This window comes from Alnus glutinosa, chromosome 6 (assembly GCF_958979055.1).
Source record: "Alnus glutinosa chromosome 6, dhAlnGlut1.1, whole genome shotgun sequence".
In the NCBI taxonomy this organism is placed as follows: Eukaryota; Viridiplantae; Streptophyta; class Magnoliopsida; order Fagales; family Betulaceae; genus Alnus; species Alnus glutinosa.
Window position 1 is genome coordinate 7,602,630 of NC_084891.1, and position 18,998 is coordinate 7,621,627.

The following is an 18,998-nucleotide window of genomic DNA, read 5'->3' on the forward strand; positions in this document are numbered from 1 at the left end:
TTCAGGGATCTTGGCTGTAGAGTCAGGCTACCAACAAATTCTAATGTCTGGCAGTGGCGGATTCCCACAAACGTCCATGCAAGAAAGAAGAGTTTAAATTCATAAAACGATTTACGATTTTCAAAACCGTAAATCGTTTTTCAAAAATTAAAGAGGCTTTTACGGTCAAACTAAAAATGATTTCCGTTAACCATTATTTTCGCTCCCACCAAACACTGAAAAATGCCCAAAAACATTTTACGCCTAAACAAACGGAGCATAATAATGAAATTACTTATCCAAAAATAATAATAATAATAATAATAATAATAAGTGTATGAGAAAAATACAATTTATCCTTCCAAACTACAAAGTCTTGCACTCTGGCCTTCAAACTATCAAAACTTTTGAAAAATGCTCATTTTAGCGAAATATCCCATAATACCCGAGCCACGTGTCATCTTTCAATTAAAAAATAATAAAAACAAATTCAAAAAAATTAAGAAAAATTAAAACAATTAAAAAATTTAATTTATTTTTTTTAAAAAAAATATTGCGATTGACCGGAGGATGTACTGATTCTTTCTAGAATTGTCGTTGGGTACGATGCATGCCTGCAGCTCGGCGAGCTTGAGCCCGACCGAGATTAGCGAGCTGATGATTGGGAATTGGAATTCGACGAGCTGTGCTATAAAATCGGTCATCACGGCGTTGTAAATGATTGGTGACTGGAGGGGTGTCGGGAAGATAGGGTTGCATTTGGGAAATAATGCTACCCCAAACATTCATATTTTTTAAAAAATATATATATAAAAAAATATTAGTTTATTTATTTATTTAATTTTTTTGAAAAATGACACGTGGTAAGGGTATTATGAGAATATTTCACTAAATTTAGTCTTTTTCAAAGATTTTGGTAGTTTGAGAGGTCAGAATCCAAGCCTTAGTAGTTCGGTGGGCTATTCGGAAAATAACTGATAGTTTGTGAGCTAAATTATATTTTTTCCAAAGTATATTATATAACATTAAAGTTACGTGGCAAAATCTAAGCCACAAATGGTATGAATGTAGGTGGAGATGTCAAAATCAGAATGTTCTCATTCTGGATGATGTTGGGCTGAGCCCAAATAACGTTTATACTTGATCCACTTAAAACCGCAGAAAACTTGCTTATGGATGATTATTGAAGCCCTAGTGCTCAGTTTGCCCTCTAAATCAATAATTTAGATTAAGAATTTATCAAGCATAACTAAATTTGGTCATAGAATTTATCAGTTCTTAATGGATTTCGCTTGATAAATCAATAATCATAACTATGTTTTTAAATGATTTATCGCATACACACGACACGAAATTACAGGGTTAGAGTTTAGGCTAAATGAGTTGGCGGGTCAACACGCTAACCCGTTCAGTTATCGGGTCACCCACCAACTCATTTATGACCTATCAACCCATTTATGATTCGTCAATCTGTTTATGACTCGTTCAATTAAATGGGTTGACCCACCAAACCCATTTAACTAATCGTGATGGGTTTGGGTTGACCTAAACGGGTTGGCCGGCCCGAACCCGATACGGCAACCCAAATTGCCAACAATAATTTTAAGGGTTAAAACAGTTGCATAGGGTGAACAGTAGTTACGATTAATTATGTTATTTGAAGAGAGGGGGGGGGGGGGGGTGTTAGTGTCAATATACATGAATAACAACAACATTGATGATAATAATAACAATATTTTGCTTAATTATATAATAAATCTTTAATTTTGGTCATTAAGATTCATAGAAATTTCTCAAGTTTTAATTGTAGCACTGTTAATTAAATAGTTTTAAAATTATCAAAATTTTGACTTGTAATGAGTCTCAGTTAATTAAAGGCCCTGTTTGGTATACCCCCACCCACCTTCCCCCGCCCTCGATTCACTTTTTGTCAAGGCATGACCTCGTATCAGATTACTGTCTGCCACAAATTCAAACACTCCAAGTCACGTGTTGGAAAAGCATCCCATGTTGGCGAAAAATTTCTATTTTATCCCTGCCTTTTCACAACTTGGAAGATGGTGCACAAGCTGATTTTTGCAAGTTTTTTTTTTTTTTTTTCATGGCATGGGTAAAATGGGAAGAAATATCAGCGTGTTGAAGAAGCTTCAGGGTTGCCAAAAGCCTACTCCTGCCAAAAGCCTGGGAGAGGGGACACGGACAAGTGGAACGTGAGGGGAAAATAGGGGACGGAGAGAAACAAACAGGGCCAAATATCGAAAACCCACGTAAACTAGTGTACCTAAGATCTATTTGGGCATAAAATATCTCTATTATGTGAATTGTAAGTGGATTTGATACCAACAAAATTCACAAAATGACTTATACATAAAAACCTTATAATATCATTGGTTGAGTTTTTTGCACTAAAATTCGGTACCCTCTAGCTTTAAGAGCATCCTTAGTGAGCTCTCCAAATTTTAGATAAAAAATCTACTTTTGTTATTTTAACTACTACATTTAACAAACTTCCTACATCAAACTCTCCAAATATTTATCTATTTCAACTAGATATTAATTTTTTTTATTGGTTTTCAGCAATCAATCTTAATAAATGAGGAGTGAGGAAAAGTGAAAAGCGAAGTGAAAGGAGAGATAAATGATTAAATATTCAATAGCTCATGAAATTTGTGAGCTAAATTTGGAGTGAAATTCTGATAAGAGCTAAAATAAAGAAATTATAAAAAGTTTGTTACAGTGGATTTTTTTTTTTTTTTTTGAGTTTTTTCAGCAAATTTTGATTAAAAATTTAAAATAGAGAGCTCACTAGGAATGCTCTTAAGTCGTCTTATTTTATAGGGTTACTTGTAGATCACCATTGTTAAGTTTTTTTTTTTTTTTTTTTTTTTTTTTTATTATTATTATTATTATTATTATTATTATTATATATATATATATATATATATATATATATATATATATATATATATATAAGGGAAAAATATAAATATCCCCCTCAAACTACCATTCAATTGTTAATGTCCCTCCCCAAACTACCAATTGTGTTAATGCCCTCTCCTTCTCAAACTACCAAAATATGTCAATGTGCCCCTCTAAGACCTACAAAAAGACCGAATGACCCAAATTTTTTTTCAATAAGACAAAAATGTCCTTATAATTTTTTTTTTTTTAAAAAAACTAAAACTTAAACAAACAAAAAAAATAAAAAAGAAAAAACGAAAAAAAACAAAAATAAAAATTAAAAAAATGAAAAATTGAAAAAGAAAAACGAAAAAAAATAACTAAAAATTATAAAAAAACAATTTTTTTTTTTAAAAAAAAATAAAAGAAGGAAAACCAGTTTTTTATTATATATATATATATATATATATATATATATATATATAACTTTTTGTTTTTTTTTTTTTTTTTATATATATTTTTAATAATTTTTTTGTTTTTTTTTAATTTTAATAATTTTATGAGGGATATTTTTGTCATTAAGAGGGACATTGACATGTTTTGGTAGTTTAGGGAGAGACATTAACACAATTAGTAGTTTGGAGAGGATATTGGCAATGAAATGATAGTTTGAAGGAATTATATGTACTTTTCTCAAAAATAATAAAATAAAGATTCAAACTATAATCATATTAGAACAATAGAATGAGCATCAATGAAAAAACTTTTTTATTCTCTTTTCTTTTCTTTTTTCTTTTTTATTTTTTATTTAAACAAAAAATATAAATAAACAATCCAAAACCCAGAACGTTACGAAACTAATTTCGCATTATCTCACATTATAGCATATTTCCAAAAAAAAAAAAAAAAAAAAAAACCCAATAAAAAACATTTACAGACAGATCAATGTTATTGTCCCTAATAATAATAATAAAAAAACTCATAACATTTGTTTTCACTAATATATACTATGGCACTGTCATGAGTCATTGGACCCTAGACTGCATTATGGTCACCCAGGCCATTAGGAAATCCATTGATATCTTGAAATCTGTAATGGCCTTTAATTAAATTTAGTAAATCCATCTCACATATATCTCATCTAACCATCCATTCTCTAGAAATAGGCCACAGCTGGTGAAATATAATTACCCACAATTTTGTGCAAAGAGATCTAGAAATTCACTCCCAACCAATCAATTCTAACACAATTTGTTACACTTCCCATATTTAGGTAATTACATCTCCCCCTCTCTGTCCTATATATATTAAAAGCCCTCAAAATCTATTTTGCAACAACAGGCTTTGGTTTCATATTTGATATACAAGTAGATAAAATTAATAAAAAAAATATCAAACATGAATTCCAAAGCCTCTTGCGTCCTCTCCTTTGCTCTCTTCCTCCTCTTCTCCTCTTCCACCTCCGCCTTCAACATCACCAGGCTCCTCGGCCGGCACCCGCAGTTGAGCACCTTCAATGACTATCTCACACAGACTCAAATATCCCAACAAATCAACAGCCGCAATACCATCACCGTCCTCGTCGTTAACAACAAAGCCATGGCTGGTATCTCTGGAAAACCCTTGGACGTGATCAAGATGATCTTGAGCCTCCACGTGGTGCTCGATTACTATGACGTCCAGAAGCTCACTACGCTGCCCAATAGGACCACCATCCTCACCACCTTGTTCCAGTCCAGCGGTGTTGCCGAAAACCAACAAGGGTTCTTGAATGCTTCACTTATCAATGAGGGTGAGATCGCTTTCGGGTCTGCCGAGAAGGGTTCCAATCTTACCGCCAAGCTTGTCACGTCGGTGGCTGCTCAACCGTATAACATCTCTGTGCTTCAGATTACATCTCTTATTCTGCCTCCTGGTATTGTTCTAGCTGCACCCTCGCCCAGCAACTTACCACCTAAGGCTGATACGCCGGCCGCCACGCCAAAGAAGTCACCAGCAACACCTCCACCTGATCAGGCTCCATCAAGTGAACCAGCGGTCGAGGCTCCTGCACCCTCTCAAGAAGTGGTTAGTAGCCCTGCAGTTTCACCATCATCTGCACCCGTAGCTGATGCACCGGTGGGTGATGATGCACCAGTTGGCTCCCCGTTGGCTGATGATGATATCACTAATTCTCCCGCTCCTGCTCCTGTTGCCCCTAAATCGGGCTCTTCACGCACCAGCGTGGCTTCCGGCGTTGTCGGTGTTGGGGTGGTGATGGGTTTGGTGTCCTCATTGCTGGCTTTCTAATTTCTAAGATAAATGCATGGATGCGGAGTGAGAAAGATAATGTGGAACAAGAAAACAATGGAAGGGGAGGGATAATGGTTGAATGGAAACGTATATGATTGTTTTATTTAAAAACCATCCTCACACTCACATGAGATTGAATGGAACGGGAAACTTACGCAATTCATAACCTGGTGTTTCAATGACTTTCATTAACTAATATAAAATTCTTACATTTTTTTTTTCTTTCAATTCTAAAGATTATTTCTTTCAATTATGAGTGAAGAACATAACTTCGCTTGAGTGCATTTGATACAAAATGTATTGTTTGAAATTACGTTTTTAAAAGATTATAACAAAAATTGCATTCTTAGCTTCAAAATACAAGTACATTCAGAAATTAGGTTTAGTGTTTGAATTGACATATGCTTTCAAATGAGCATACTTCTCAACCATTTGTTGATTTGAGAATCCAATTATGCTTGCTGGTCATATATTTTAATTTAGCCGACAATTGAGCACATGTATTTATTTGAGGAAAACCCTTCTCTTTAAATACACATCAATTACCATCTTTTGGCCTTAGTTTTTGTTTTTCCTCAGGGTGAGGGGTTTTGTAAAGCAAAAAGTATAGGATTCTGGAAGTTGGGATTGTACAAGTGGGTGAGTTATTAACTATCTAATAAATGATAACCGTATAATCGCATAATCGCTTTGTAGGTGGTTAGAAAAAACCGCTAAAGGTCCTATCCGCCTAAGGCGGGTCGGTTAGCTGTTTTAAGGTAGGCAGAGGCGGATAATAATCACTAACCGTATATCTTTATATATATAAAATAATAATAATAATATACAAAACGACGTCATTTTGGTACGTTTGATATATGATTTTCGTTTTGAGTTTAATAAAATTGATCTTTATTTATTAAAATAATAATAATAACAATAATAGTGAGCTTTGTTATATTTTAAAGCCTTCTAATTATTTAAAAAGACCTAAAACCATCTAAAATATACCCTGAAAAGAGGCTCAAGGAATGCCCAAGACACCAAAATAGACATTTTTCTAAAAAGTGTTTATGCGGTGTGGTTATTGTTAAATTTTAAAGTGTATTTTCTAGAATTCACAGTCATTGATTTTCTTCTTGTTCTGAGTGATGTAGTAAGGAACTTATGTAATTTTAAATGTGGGAGGACTCACTTGCACATGATGGATGACACATGTCATTCTCTTATTCTTAGCCTTTCCACCCTACCACCTTCTATCTTGGACATCTAACCATCACTACCCTTATTCAACTCACTTCATCTTTCAATACAACCTTACACCTTCTCAAAGAACATTATTATCATTTCATGTACAAATTCGTTGTTCTTTCTTGGTCACATGATAAGTCATGCTTATCTTCTTAGTTAAGTGTGAGAATACTCTAGAACCCTTCCCTAACCCTTATATATACCCTAGGCATGCTTCCAAGTCTTTCATTCTATCATATCTCACCAAAACCTTCTTCTATCTTGTGCAAGTGTTGTCCAATTCAAGTTTTTTCTATTGTTGTATTATTTCATAAATAAGAAGTACATTTTCTCATTTAGTTTTGATCTTTCTTTTACTTTTGGTTGTGAGTCTTTGGGCTACTGTAACTTTGTTGCACTACTTGAGAATTAATTGTTCCTAATATTTGGACACTGTATTTCTCTACATGGTATCAGAGCTTCAAGGGTGGTAGTGATTCATCCTTGGTGAAGAAGATTAATTAGTGGTGTGAAAATGGATTTGGGTGGACGCTTTAACAATTTTGGGGTTGAGGTGCTCAACTATTCTAACTACAAGATATGGAGATTGTGCATGGAGTCTTATCTTGTAGGAGAAGACTTATGGGAGGTTGTTGGTGGAAGTGATGTGAATCCCCCGGAAGATGCTCTGGAGAACGTCGATAACTTGAAGAAATGGCGGATAGTGAATGCAAACGCGGAATCCATCTTGAAGATATCTATTTCCCATGGGCTATTTGAGCATATCATTAGCTGTAAGTCGGCCGGTGAGATTTGGACTATTCTTGGTGGGTTGTTCAATAAAAAGGATGTGACTCGATTACAACTAATAGAGAACGAGTTGGCAAATACAACTCAATGTGATCTCTCTATTTCTCAGTTTTTCTTGAAGATTAAAAATCTTTGTTCAGAAATTTCAGCCAATGATCCAGAAGAACCTATATCAGAGGCACGAATGAAGCGCCATATTATTCGTGGTTTAAAGAGGGAGTATATTCCCTATGTTACGTCTATTCAAGGATGGGCTGTTCAACCCACCTTGGTAGAGTTTGAAAGTCTTCTCACATCACAAGAATCATTGGCTTGACAAATGGTGGGATGCTAAATTTCGGGAAGTGAAGGAGATGTGCTCTTTTCCAATAAAAAGAAAAATTTCAGCAAAAGTAAAAATGATGGTTCTAGCAAGCATGAAGATGGTGGAGAATCATTTGAGAAGCGAGATGAAAATAAAAAAGGTGTCGAGTGTTATCGATGTGGTAAACTTGGACACAAAAAGAAGAATTGCCGTGTGAAACTCAAATGAGGATATGTAGTCAAGAAGGAAGGTGAACATAAACATGAAGAAGAGTGGGGAAAGTTCTTTATGGCAGGAACCACTACGATTGATGCCTTGTCATCAATCAATTATAAAAATGATTAGGTTGTTGATTCAGGTTGCAAGCATCATCTCATAGGCGACAAATCCAAATTCTCAAGCTTCTGAGATTACAAAGGAAATGATGCAATTGTCACAGTGGACAACTCCATTCATCCTGTTGAGAAGGAAGGGGTCGTGACTATCAAAGGTGATGGAGATGAACAAATCACACTTAAAAGTGTGTTTCAAGTTCTCGGGATGGAAAAGAACCTCTTTTCGATGGTCAATGCTGTTGATGTTGGTCACTATGTCTTGTTTGGGCCATAGGATGTGAAGTTTCTTTAGAATATCATAATCTTAGATGCAAATGTCGTTCATACGGGTAAGAGAATTAAAGACTTATTTGTTTTAGCCTCCACAGTTTCTTATATTGATAAAATGAGTACAAATGATGGCACACCAATTTGGCATGCTAGATTGGGGCATCTCATCATGGATAAATTAAAAGCAATGGTTCTAAAAATTTCGATGAATGGGTTGCCCATGTTGATCATCTTTGGTAGGGATGAAGTATGTAAGGGTTGTTAATTAGGAAAAGCACATCGTCTTCCATTTGACAAATCTCTTTCACGGTGCAAATCACCTTTAAAACTTATTCATGGTGATTTGATGGGGTCTTGTACTACACCATCGTATTCGGGTTCTCTTTATATGCTTGTTCTTGTTGATGATTGTAAACGATTTACATGAGTATATTTTATGAAAGAGAAATCCGAAGTATTCTCCAGGTTTAAAGAGTTCAAAGTAGCTGTGGAAAGTGTGCTCAACAAGAAGATTAATAGGTTTCGAACTGACAATGGGAGAGAGTTTACTTCTATCAATTTTCATAATTTTGTCAGGAGCATGGCATTCGAAGGGAACTTTTGTGTGCATATACATCGCAACAAAATGGTGTGGCCGAAAGAATTAAAGACCTGACATTTGGTGGAGACTTGCAAGAGTTGGCTTTATGCAAAGAACTTACCCAAAGCCTTATGGGAGGAGAGTATGGCATGTGCCGCTTATGTGATTAATCGGGTGCCTCTTAGCTCGATAAACATGAAATTACCATATGAGCTAATGTTTGAAAAAAAGCCTAGTATCAAGAACTTCAAGGTTTTTGGCTCTATTTATTATTTTCATGTGTCGGATGTAAAAAGAAATAAATTGGATGCTAAGGCTAAAAAATGCATCTTTATTGGGTATGACGAAAGAAAAAAAAAGGGTGGAAGTGCATTGTAAAGGCCAAGAAGAATTAATAGGAATTTATCATTTAATAAATGGTATTTTTAAAATGATGGGAAATAATAATTATATTTTAGGTGATAATATTTATGTTAAGAAATAAAATAAGTCTAATATTGAATAATATAAATAGAGTGATAATTATTATTATGGGTACTAATGGAATAAATAAATAATTGTATTGTTAATGAGTAGTTAAATTAAATGTGGGGTTCTGCTATAAATAATTAAAGTTGAGGGCTTTAAAATCAAATAATCTCCCCTTTGCCACGTGTCATAGCCCGATTTGTTGAGTAAGATTTCATCATCCCTTTCTACCCACTCACAGCTCGCCACGTGTCCTTTATCTTCTTTTTTCTTTTTCCTTCCTTTTTTCCCTTATCTTCTGGATCTCTTCTCTCCCACCCGCACGCCTTTCTTCTTCTCCTTCCTTTTCTTTTCTTCTCTTCCTCTCTTCTTCTCCTGCACGCCAGTTCTCCTCCCCATCTCTCACGCTCGGTTTTCCTTTCCCTCTCCCTTCCTCTTCCATCACACACCCCCAACCCATGAGAGACCGATCAAGAGAGAGAGAACCGATGTAGCTCGGGAACCCATTGAACCCATGAACCCAAACCGTGAGAAATGCTCGATCTTGCAGTGGTCCGGTCGGTGGTGGTGCGATTTTGGAGTTCGATGGTCTGGCCACCGTCTGGGAGTGGTGCTAGCAGCTGGGCTGTGAACTTCGGCCCTATTCCGGTGAGACATATCTCTTCCTCTTCTTTGATTTTTGCTTAAATATTTCTTGATTTTCGGTAGAACATCATATGGGGGGTATGATTTTTTGGTTGATTATTTTGCTATTTGGTGGTTGAATCAGAATGGGTTTTGGTTGAGGAGGGTCGAATGTTTTTAGGTTGATTGGATTAATTTTTGTGTGGAAATTTTGGAGGACTTTTCTGGGCAGAATTGAGTGGGTTCTTTTGGGTTGAAATTTTGTATTTCATTTTAGTTGATTTGGAGATATGATTTGGGTCTCATTGATTTGGAAATTATGGGTTTGTCTTACACAAAAATCTATGGTTTACTGTGTTTTTGGAGCTCTAATTGGTAGTTTTTATTGAAGATTTTCTGAGGTTGGATCGAATGGGTCATTTGTTGGTTGGATTCGTTGTGTTTGGGTTGAATCCGAAATTGGGTATTAGACCTTATGGGTTTTGATTAGGTTTTTGCTTAAGATGAAATTCTAGAGATTCTATGGATTTTGATTCTCGATTTTGATAACTTATGGTTAAATGTTAAGGATTAAGATCAATGCTTGTGATGGATTTATGGGTGTAGTGATATGTGGATTTTCAGTTTTAATGATATCGAAGCTTGATTTTAGGTGAATGAACATATGATATTTGTGATTTTTGGTTATGTTAGTTTGTGGTTAATATTCTATTATGGATTGTTGAATGTTTGGTTGGAGTGGGTTCGGTTTTGGAAGGAATTTGGTTGATGATGTTGGTAGAGATTATGGATTGAATTCTTGATGATATCCGAAATTAGAGTTGATTTTTAGTTGTATTCCTTTTAAGTGTTGAATATAGAATATTAATGGTTTAACGGTTTTCTAATTGTTATTTGAGGATGATTATTATTATGAGTTTATGGGAAGAAAAAGTGATGAGTATTGATGGGATTCAAATATGGATTTGGAATACTTTGATGGGCTAAATTGGGGATTGGAATGGTGATGGCATTGCTTGTTTTGCTAGGCAATGAGTGGTTAAGGTCCTGGTTGAGATTCCAATTGCGTTATTGATTCTCTTTGGATCCTTGAGTTGATTTGTTAGTGTGATTGATGCTTGTGGTTAGTTTATTGGGCTTTTGATGTTGATTTGTGTTATGTTTGTATTTTGAGAGTTTTAAGCTCGATGGTTTACTTGTAATGGCCAAATTTATGTAAAGGAGGGATGACGGATCTTTATGGAATGTTGTTGGAATTATGGGATTCCAAGTTGTGGGCTTTCTTGGTGGGGTTAGTTTGGGAGACCAAGTAACTAAGTAAAGAGTTTAAGAAATGATTAGGTATTAAATATAAGGTTAAAAGGTCAATGCCGTAAAATAATAGATAGTCTAAATAACCTTATGTCAACATATAAAATAGTAATATTATGGAATTACTTAAATAGACTCTTAAGTCAAATAGTAATGGGATGACTTAGTAACTAATCCACCTATTCATGTATACATAGTATTTTAATGTATCATCGAATTAGGTTTAAGCCTATTAAGTGTGGTACGTATATATTTATATACATACATAAACATGTATGAATCTAATATATAATGTTAACTAAGTAAATAAATAACAAGCCAATAATGGATTAATAATAATAGTAATATGACGTAATAAGCAATAATAATAAATAGGCGAATAAAATAGTAAACATGTCTTAAAGATAATAAGCGATATAAGTATAAACCTAGAACCAATGGTAAACCTAATAATAGCTTAAGGTATCTTAATTAGACTTATACACGGGTAACACAACGTGTGAGCACGCGGGTAGTTTTAGTGTCATGGGATGAGTCCCATAGCATAGTCTAACGCTATAATGTTTGCAGGATAGTGTTCGGATTGGAGACTTCAATTGATTTTCCAATGTAGAGTCTAAATGACTGGAATTCGAGGGGATGTTCAAGTCAAGAGTCCAATGTAGCTAGGTGATATTTTACTCCCTGAGAAACTATTTTTTTCATGTAATATAGAATTGCAAAATATATATTGTCTTGTAAATCCGAACCAACCGTATGTTAAATATATCTGTTTTGCTTGATTTGAGTACTTTAGAGTATGTTTAAATATATCAAGGATAGTTTCAGAATAAAATATCGTGTGTTACATGTTTTGGGATGAAATATTAAAATGTTTAGAAAAGTATGATTTATCAGCATGATACAGTAAGACAATATTTACTGGTCAAGCACAGAGCATAGAGCATAAAGCATACAGTAACCTAGTAGTAACACAGCAGTAACCCAGTAGCAGCCCAGTAACAGCTCAGTTCAGCAGTTTAACAGCAGTACATCAGCATGCATAGCATATATAGCATGATTTAAATTGTGTGATATTTTCATGATACAGAATATTGTAGTTTTTATGCTAGACGTATTAGTATGCCTAAGAGTTTTAATGGCAAAGAGCTTATGTATATTGCTATCGTCTAGTTGCATGATTTAAGAACATTGAGCTTGGACGTACAAGGGTATTGTCATTGTTCGGTATGAGTAATACAGTGTCCTGGGAGTAGGTAGATGGATTGTCATAGACTTGAAGTTGTAATGCCCTAGGATTCGGTGTTAACCATATTCGAAAAATGATAGTAAGCTCGTACTAAAGAGCGAGATGTCATGTTTTAAACTTGGTGTACTTGGATGTGATGCTATTGGTTGGGATATCAGTGTGACTTGGGAGTAGGTAGATGGATTGTCGTGGTATATTTGTAAGAAGTGCTTGGATATCAGAGTTTTACTCTAGTAACTGCATGGACAACTATGTGCCATAGACATGAAGTTGTAATGCCCTGAGGCATGGTGATATCACAGTTAATAACGTTAGATCTCTGTGCATTTGAGCTACCAACATAAAAGTATTACTGTAGGTGGGTATATACGTAGTTGTTTCAAAGCCATTGGAACTTCTACGATGAGTCCAACTATATAGTATGTTTTAAATATTTTCTGATAGTCGGTGTTTGCTATATCAGCTATGGGGATTTTCAAACAAAAGTTTATAAAATTGGTAGTTGTTATAGTGTAATAAAAAGAAAAAGTTGGTTCTTTGCGAAAACTCAGTTAGTTTAATATCATTGAGGTCTTGGTATGTTTTATACGGAGACAGTGGGCTCATAATTCCACTTGTGTGGATGCGGCAATCCCCACAACCGTGTAGATTCTGATGTTGGCTGCAGGTACTCCAGTCGTAATTGATGGTCTCATAGATGTGTTTTGGGATATTATGACCGATAGACCGCGGGATGTTCATTATTTTGGGTAATTTGTTTGTGGCTTGTGACCCTTGTGTCACCTAATCTTTGTCAAGTCATTTCTGTTATGTATTAATTATATTGAGGAAAGACTTAAACAGATAGATGTTAAATGGCTCTTGTTGTAATTAATTTATGATAGTTGATTAAGATGTGATTTACGCTATTAGATTTATGTTTTTCGCTGCATAGTTAGATATATGTCATATTTTGATTTACCAGGTACATATTATGGGGTATGTACCATATGTTGGCTTTGCGACATATTGTCGTGCCACAACGAAGATCCATTTATATTTTAAGAGATTAATGTTTATGAAATGTTTAGTATAGATATAAAAAAAAAATGGGTCGTCACATGCATGAATCCTGAGACTCATAAATTCATTGTTTTTTAGGATGTTGTATTTGATGAAGTCTTTTCATATTATAAGGTGGAAGGTGCTATTATTGGGAGTACCGGTGATGACACTAGTGTTCACAATCAGCTGCATACATAAATCAGTTTACCATTGTCGCCTAATGCTCCTATGCCATCGGATAGCTCTTCTTCTTATTCTTTTTCACCTATGGAGGAGCAATCCAATAGAGGGAGTAGTGTTGATTTCCATGAGCTGGAAGGACAGCAAGATGATGAGGAAGTATAAAATGTACCACCTCTTATGAGATCTAAGTGGAAAGTTGTATTGCCGGCTTGGTATAGGGATGTAAATTTTACGAGTATGCATTCATGTTTTCTTGCTAATCCTATTGATGATTGTGAACCTTCTTGTTTTCATGAATCTATAGGTGTTAAGGAGTGGGATGGTGCTATGAATGATGATATGAATGCTCTCATAAAAAATCAAACATGGGATCTCGTGCCAAAGCCTAAGGAAGTGAAGCCTATCACTTGCAAATGGGTTTACAAAATCAAACGTAAGACAGATGGCAGTGTTGATAGATACAAGGTAAGGCTGGTTGCTCGCGGATTCTCTCAAGAGTATGGGGAAGATTATGATGAGACATTTAGTCCGGTTGCAAAGATAATTTCTGTTAGAGTTGTCATTTCCTTGGTAGCATATCATGAGTGGAAGCTGTGGCAGCTTGATGTAAAAAATGCCTTCTTAAATGGTGAAATTGACAAAGATATCTACATGGAGCAGCCTGATGGTTATGTTTCTTAGGTGCTGATGTGTCACAAATATTGTATTTTTGGACCCCTTAATTTACATTAGTTAAACCTTTAGCTTTGTTACTTTCTAATGTTTTGGTTAGTTTTAGTGTTTTTATATTTTGTAGGACAATAAGAGAGAAATGATATAATTCAAGCAAAATACAAGGAAATTCAGATGCAGCAGACTATTAGATTTAGACCTATCATAACAGGACCAAACGATATCCGTTTTGAGAGTTTCTTAGGTCTAAATTGAAATTCAAGATGTCAGCTTTCCAACGCAACAAATTTCAGCCAGTTTAGAGATGCGTGGAGAAAGATATGGCTATTTTAATTTTAGTCGTTGGATCATCCCGAAAATCCGGAAGTTTGTCCATCTCTCTTATTTTATTTTATTTTGTCCTATTCCTTGTCTCCCCAAGCTGCACGTGAAGAACAAAGTTGGACAGCACATATCTCCATAATGGGCAGCAACTCTACACTTATTGACAACAAAGATTGAAGAAAATTCAACAAAGTGGAAAAGTCCAAAACCAATATTTCAACAAAGTGGAAAAATCCTTGAGTTATGCATGTTACTTTCATCATAACTTTTGACTCGAAAATCAGATTGCGTTGATTTTGGTGGCGTTGGAAAGCTCATGAAAAATTCAACAACTAAGTCTGAAATAGGTTTTTTCTATTTCGGACTTTTACTATGCCCAAATTGCCCCGCAATAAAAGTGTGCAAATCTGTGCGAATTTGGAGTTTGTCTTTTCCTGCTTTGATTGGATTTTCTATAAGTATAGAGGGAAGAAGAAGGAGAAGGAGAGGAGAAAAACACTCAGAAAAATGTAGATTAATTAGGAGTTTTAGTTTTTAGGTAGTTTAGTTTTAGGAAGTTCTTCACGAACAGTGAAGAGCTTCCCCTTTCTTGTTTTTAGTTTTCTTTCCTTTTCAATTTTTAGTTTTGTTTATGGATAGGTTTTGATAAACCCTATCCAAATATCAATGGCTTAATCGTGTTGTTCTTTGAGATATTTATTTTGGGCATCGATGATTGCATAGCTATGAGAATTACAAATTTCGTAATTGTTTTTAATGCTAAATGCAATCATGATGAAATGCTTATCTTGTCTATGAGAAAGCTTATCATTTTGATTGTACTCAAATTATATTTGTCATCCAAAAAATGATAAGTGTAATGGTTATGCAATGGTATTCTTTGAACATGCAACAAGAGGTTTTGATAGTTCATGCCTAGGATAGACAAATGATGCTGCACCCTAGCTTAGGTAGATGATTTGTACTAATCTTAAGATGGGCTACACTTAATCATTGTTTGCATGTAACTAAGTTAATAAATTTGATACTTCATGCCTAGGATAGACGGATGATGCTACACCCTAGCTTAGGTAGATGATCCGTACTAGTCTTAAGATGGGGTATGCTTATTTTTAATGATGGTATTTTCTTGACACTTTGTTGTGTGATTGACAACCACACACGGGTAATATCATGACTAAAATGAACGTCCCATGTTAACATGATAGCCATTGGTACAAGGATAGTGGTGAAATCAATTCCCTAGTTTTCATCTCATTAAGTTCAACTTTAATTTACTTTCCAGCATTTAATTTCTGTTGTTAGTTTACAAATTGAAAATCACAAAAACAACATTTTTCTAAAGGATAAATTATGACCGATTTTATTAAAGCTTGATGCATGCAACCAATACATTCCCTGTGGATCGACACCCTCAATATAGACATTATCCTACAACGATTCGTTCTATTGCGAGTGGTATTATTATTGAAGTACAAAACGACCACATCAGGTGCACTCGGAATATGTATGCAAGCTGAAGAAGGCCTTATATGGATTAAAGCAAGCACCTAGAGCTTGGTATGGTAAGATTGCCGAATACTTACAATTTTGTGGCTATTTTGCTTCTAACTCAGATTCTAGTTTGTTTGTTAAGAAGTAAAACAAGGTGTATGTCATTGCTCTCTTGTACGTTGATGACATGATTGTTACCGGCAATGATGATGAAGAAATTGCAAAGCTTCGAGCTGAATTTTTTATTCGGTTTGAGATGAAAGATTTGGGGGAGCTTAGTCACTTTCTTGGTTTGGAAGTTAGCTCTCTTAAGGGTGGAATTTTTGTGTCACAACAAGGTTATGCAAAGAAGCTTGTGAGAAGATTTGGGCTGAACCAAAGCAAGTGGTGCTCTACTCCTCTTGATGTGAACATTATGCTAAGGCATGAAAAGGGCAAGCTTCTTCCTGATCCTCGTCCTTATCGGGCTCTTGTAGGAAGTTTGATTTACTTAACTATTACAAGACCTGACATTGCATTCTCGGTTGGCCTTGTTAGTCTTTCCATGCAAGCACCACGAAAACCACATTTAGAGGCGGCAAAACTTATCTTAAAGTATGTATATTCTACAATTGATATGGGCCTTTTCTTTAAGAAAGGAGCTGTCATTGAGCTACATGGATTTTCTGATGCTAATTTGGGTGGTGACTTGGATGACCGGAAGTCTACATCTAGTTATGCTTTCTCATGTGGTTCATCTTATATTTCTTGGTGTAGCAAAAAGCAAGATTCAGTATCTCTTTCAACAACTAAGGCAGAGTACAAAGCGGCTTCTCTTGCTGCACAAGAATGTGTTTGGCTACGTCGGCTTATCGAAGATATTTATTCACCAATTCACAAACCAACAATTATCTACGGTGACAATCAAAGTGCTTTAAAGCTCGCAACAAATCCGGTTGTCACGCAAGGACAAAGCACATTGAGATTGAGTATCATTTTGTTTGTGAAAAGGTGCTAATGAGTTTAATTGAAGTTTTGAAAGTGAGAAGTAAGGACAGCATTGCTGACATCTTCACCAAGTCGCTTTCCAAAGGTACGTTTGAATCCTTAAGAGAGAAGCTTGCTATCATTTCTAGAAAATCACTTTAAGGGAGAGTATTAAATTTTAAAGTGTATTTTCTAGAATCCACAGTTATTAATTTTCTTCTTGTTCAGAGTGATGTACTATATGAGAAACTTATATAATTTTAAATGTGGGGGGACTCACTTGCACATGATGGATGACACATGTTATTCTCTCATTTTTAGCCTTCCCACCTTATCACCTTCTATCTTGGCCATCTAACCATCATTACCCTTATTCAACCCACTTCATCTTTCAATACAACCTTACAACTTTCCCCACAAACATTATTATCATTTCATGTACAAATTTGTTGTTCTTCCTTAGTCACATGAAAAGTCATGCTTATCTTCTTAGTTAAGTGTGAGAATACTCTAAAACCCTTCCCTAATCCTTATATATACCCTAGACATGCTTCCAAGTCTTTCATTCCATCATATCTCACCAAAACCTTCTTCTATCTTGTGCAAGTGTTGTCCAACCCAAGTTTTTTTCTATTGTTGTATTATTTCATAAATAAGAAGTATATTTTCCCATTTAGTTTTGATATTTCTTCTACTTTTGGTAGTGAGTCCTTGGGTTGGTGTAATATTTGGACACCGTATTTCTCTATAGTTATGAGTTTCAATAATCACTAATTGCCTAAAGCAGCACGGTTGTGGTTACGAAAATTTGATAACCGTTAACTGCAACCGTTTGTACACCCTTACTAGAAGTAGAAGGCACTTCTTGTCGAATTTGGTTTAAGTGGTATAAAAAGAAAATTACCACTACAAAAAAGAAAAAGAGTAATTTTTGACAGTTTTTTTCTAAACAGTTTTAAAAACTATCTAGAATTAAATTTTTAATGATACTTTTCTGAAAAGCGTAAGGGATTAAAAAATTTACAGACAGTTTTCTAAAAACCATCAGTAAAAAAAGAAATCACGTCGATTTTTTGAATACCGTCGTTAAATTTGTTGACGGCTTGGTCCCAAACTGTCAATAAATTTCATGAATTCCGATCGAAATTCGCTCTCCACATGTCAGTGGATCATTATTGTACCTGCAGATATGCCTCTCCCTTTTGTCAAGTACGCCTCCCCCTTTTCTTCTTTCTCTCCTTTTCTCCCCTGCTTTTTTTCTTCTTCTTTCTCGTTCTTTTCTTTCCTTTTCGTTCGAGCAAATGAGACAGGGAGATCAGAGAGACCCATTCATGGAAGAGAGAGAAATAGAGAGCTTGAGGCAGACGTGGAATAGGCTAGCCACCGTTTGGGGCGGACGACGTTGCCTTGGCCGGTGGGTCACGGCCCGGAGCCGATGAAGCCAGTGAGCTTGGACTCCAACGTTTTATCGGTACCCAAACAAGAAATCCTTTTTTTTTTTTTTTTTTTGGTAAGTGAAATTCTTAGGTTTGATTTACATTGTGTTTGTTTTGGGTTTGTATTGTGAAAGAAGGGGTTGTGAAATTTTTTGGGTTTGATTTGTGAAGGCTTTTTAGAGACCCGGGAGAAGAACCCAGTGACCCGATCTTTCATTGATTTTCGGTGGAACTCGAAGGAGACCTATGACCTGTCAAACCCAAGAAGAACCGAAGAAGGACCGATCCTCTGGCGGTTCAGCGGCGAGTTGAAGCAGCGGAGATTTCCGGTGAGCCCGTTGTTGGAAATAATTATTGATGGTGCACAAAATTATTATTGAAATAAAATAATACCAATATGAAAATTAACAATGAAATAAATAATTGTTAAACAAATAATTTGTTGAAAATATTATTGTTGATACTAGATCATATTAATCCAAAATAATAATAATAAAATAAATACAGTAAAAGAGATTAAAATTAAAGCAAGGAAAAATCTTACAAT

General features: G+C 35.1%; 2 protein-coding genes across 2 annotated transcripts; both read left to right on the forward strand.

The window, feature by feature from the left end:
- Positions 1–4,278: 4,278 nt before the first annotated feature.
- On the forward strand, positions 4,279–5,169 carry LOC133870321 (fasciclin-like arabinogalactan protein 14). The gene has a single exon (XM_062307412.1). The coding sequence runs from the start codon at positions 4,279–4,281 to the stop codon at positions 5,167–5,169; it is 891 nt and encodes a 296-aa protein (XP_062163396.1).
- Positions 5,170–16,236: 11,067 nt separating this feature from the next.
- LOC133871478 (uncharacterized mitochondrial protein AtMg00810-like) lies at positions 16,237–17,046 on the forward strand. Its single transcript, XM_062308920.1, has one exon. It carries the CDS (start codon positions 16,237–16,239, stop codon positions 17,044–17,046), a length of 810 nt encoding a protein of 269 aa, XP_062164904.1.
- The last annotated feature ends 1,952 nt before the right edge of the window (positions 17,047–18,998 follow it).

Excerpts from the sequence above, each read along its gene's own strand:
- LOC133870321 (XM_062307412.1), top strand. The coding sequence starts at position 4,279 with ATGAATTCCAAAGCCTCTTGCGTCCTCTCCTTTGCTCTCTTCCTCCTC.
- LOC133871478 (XM_062308920.1), top strand. The coding sequence starts at position 16,237 with ATGATTGTTACCGGCAATGATGATGAAGAAATTGCAAAGCTTCGAGCT.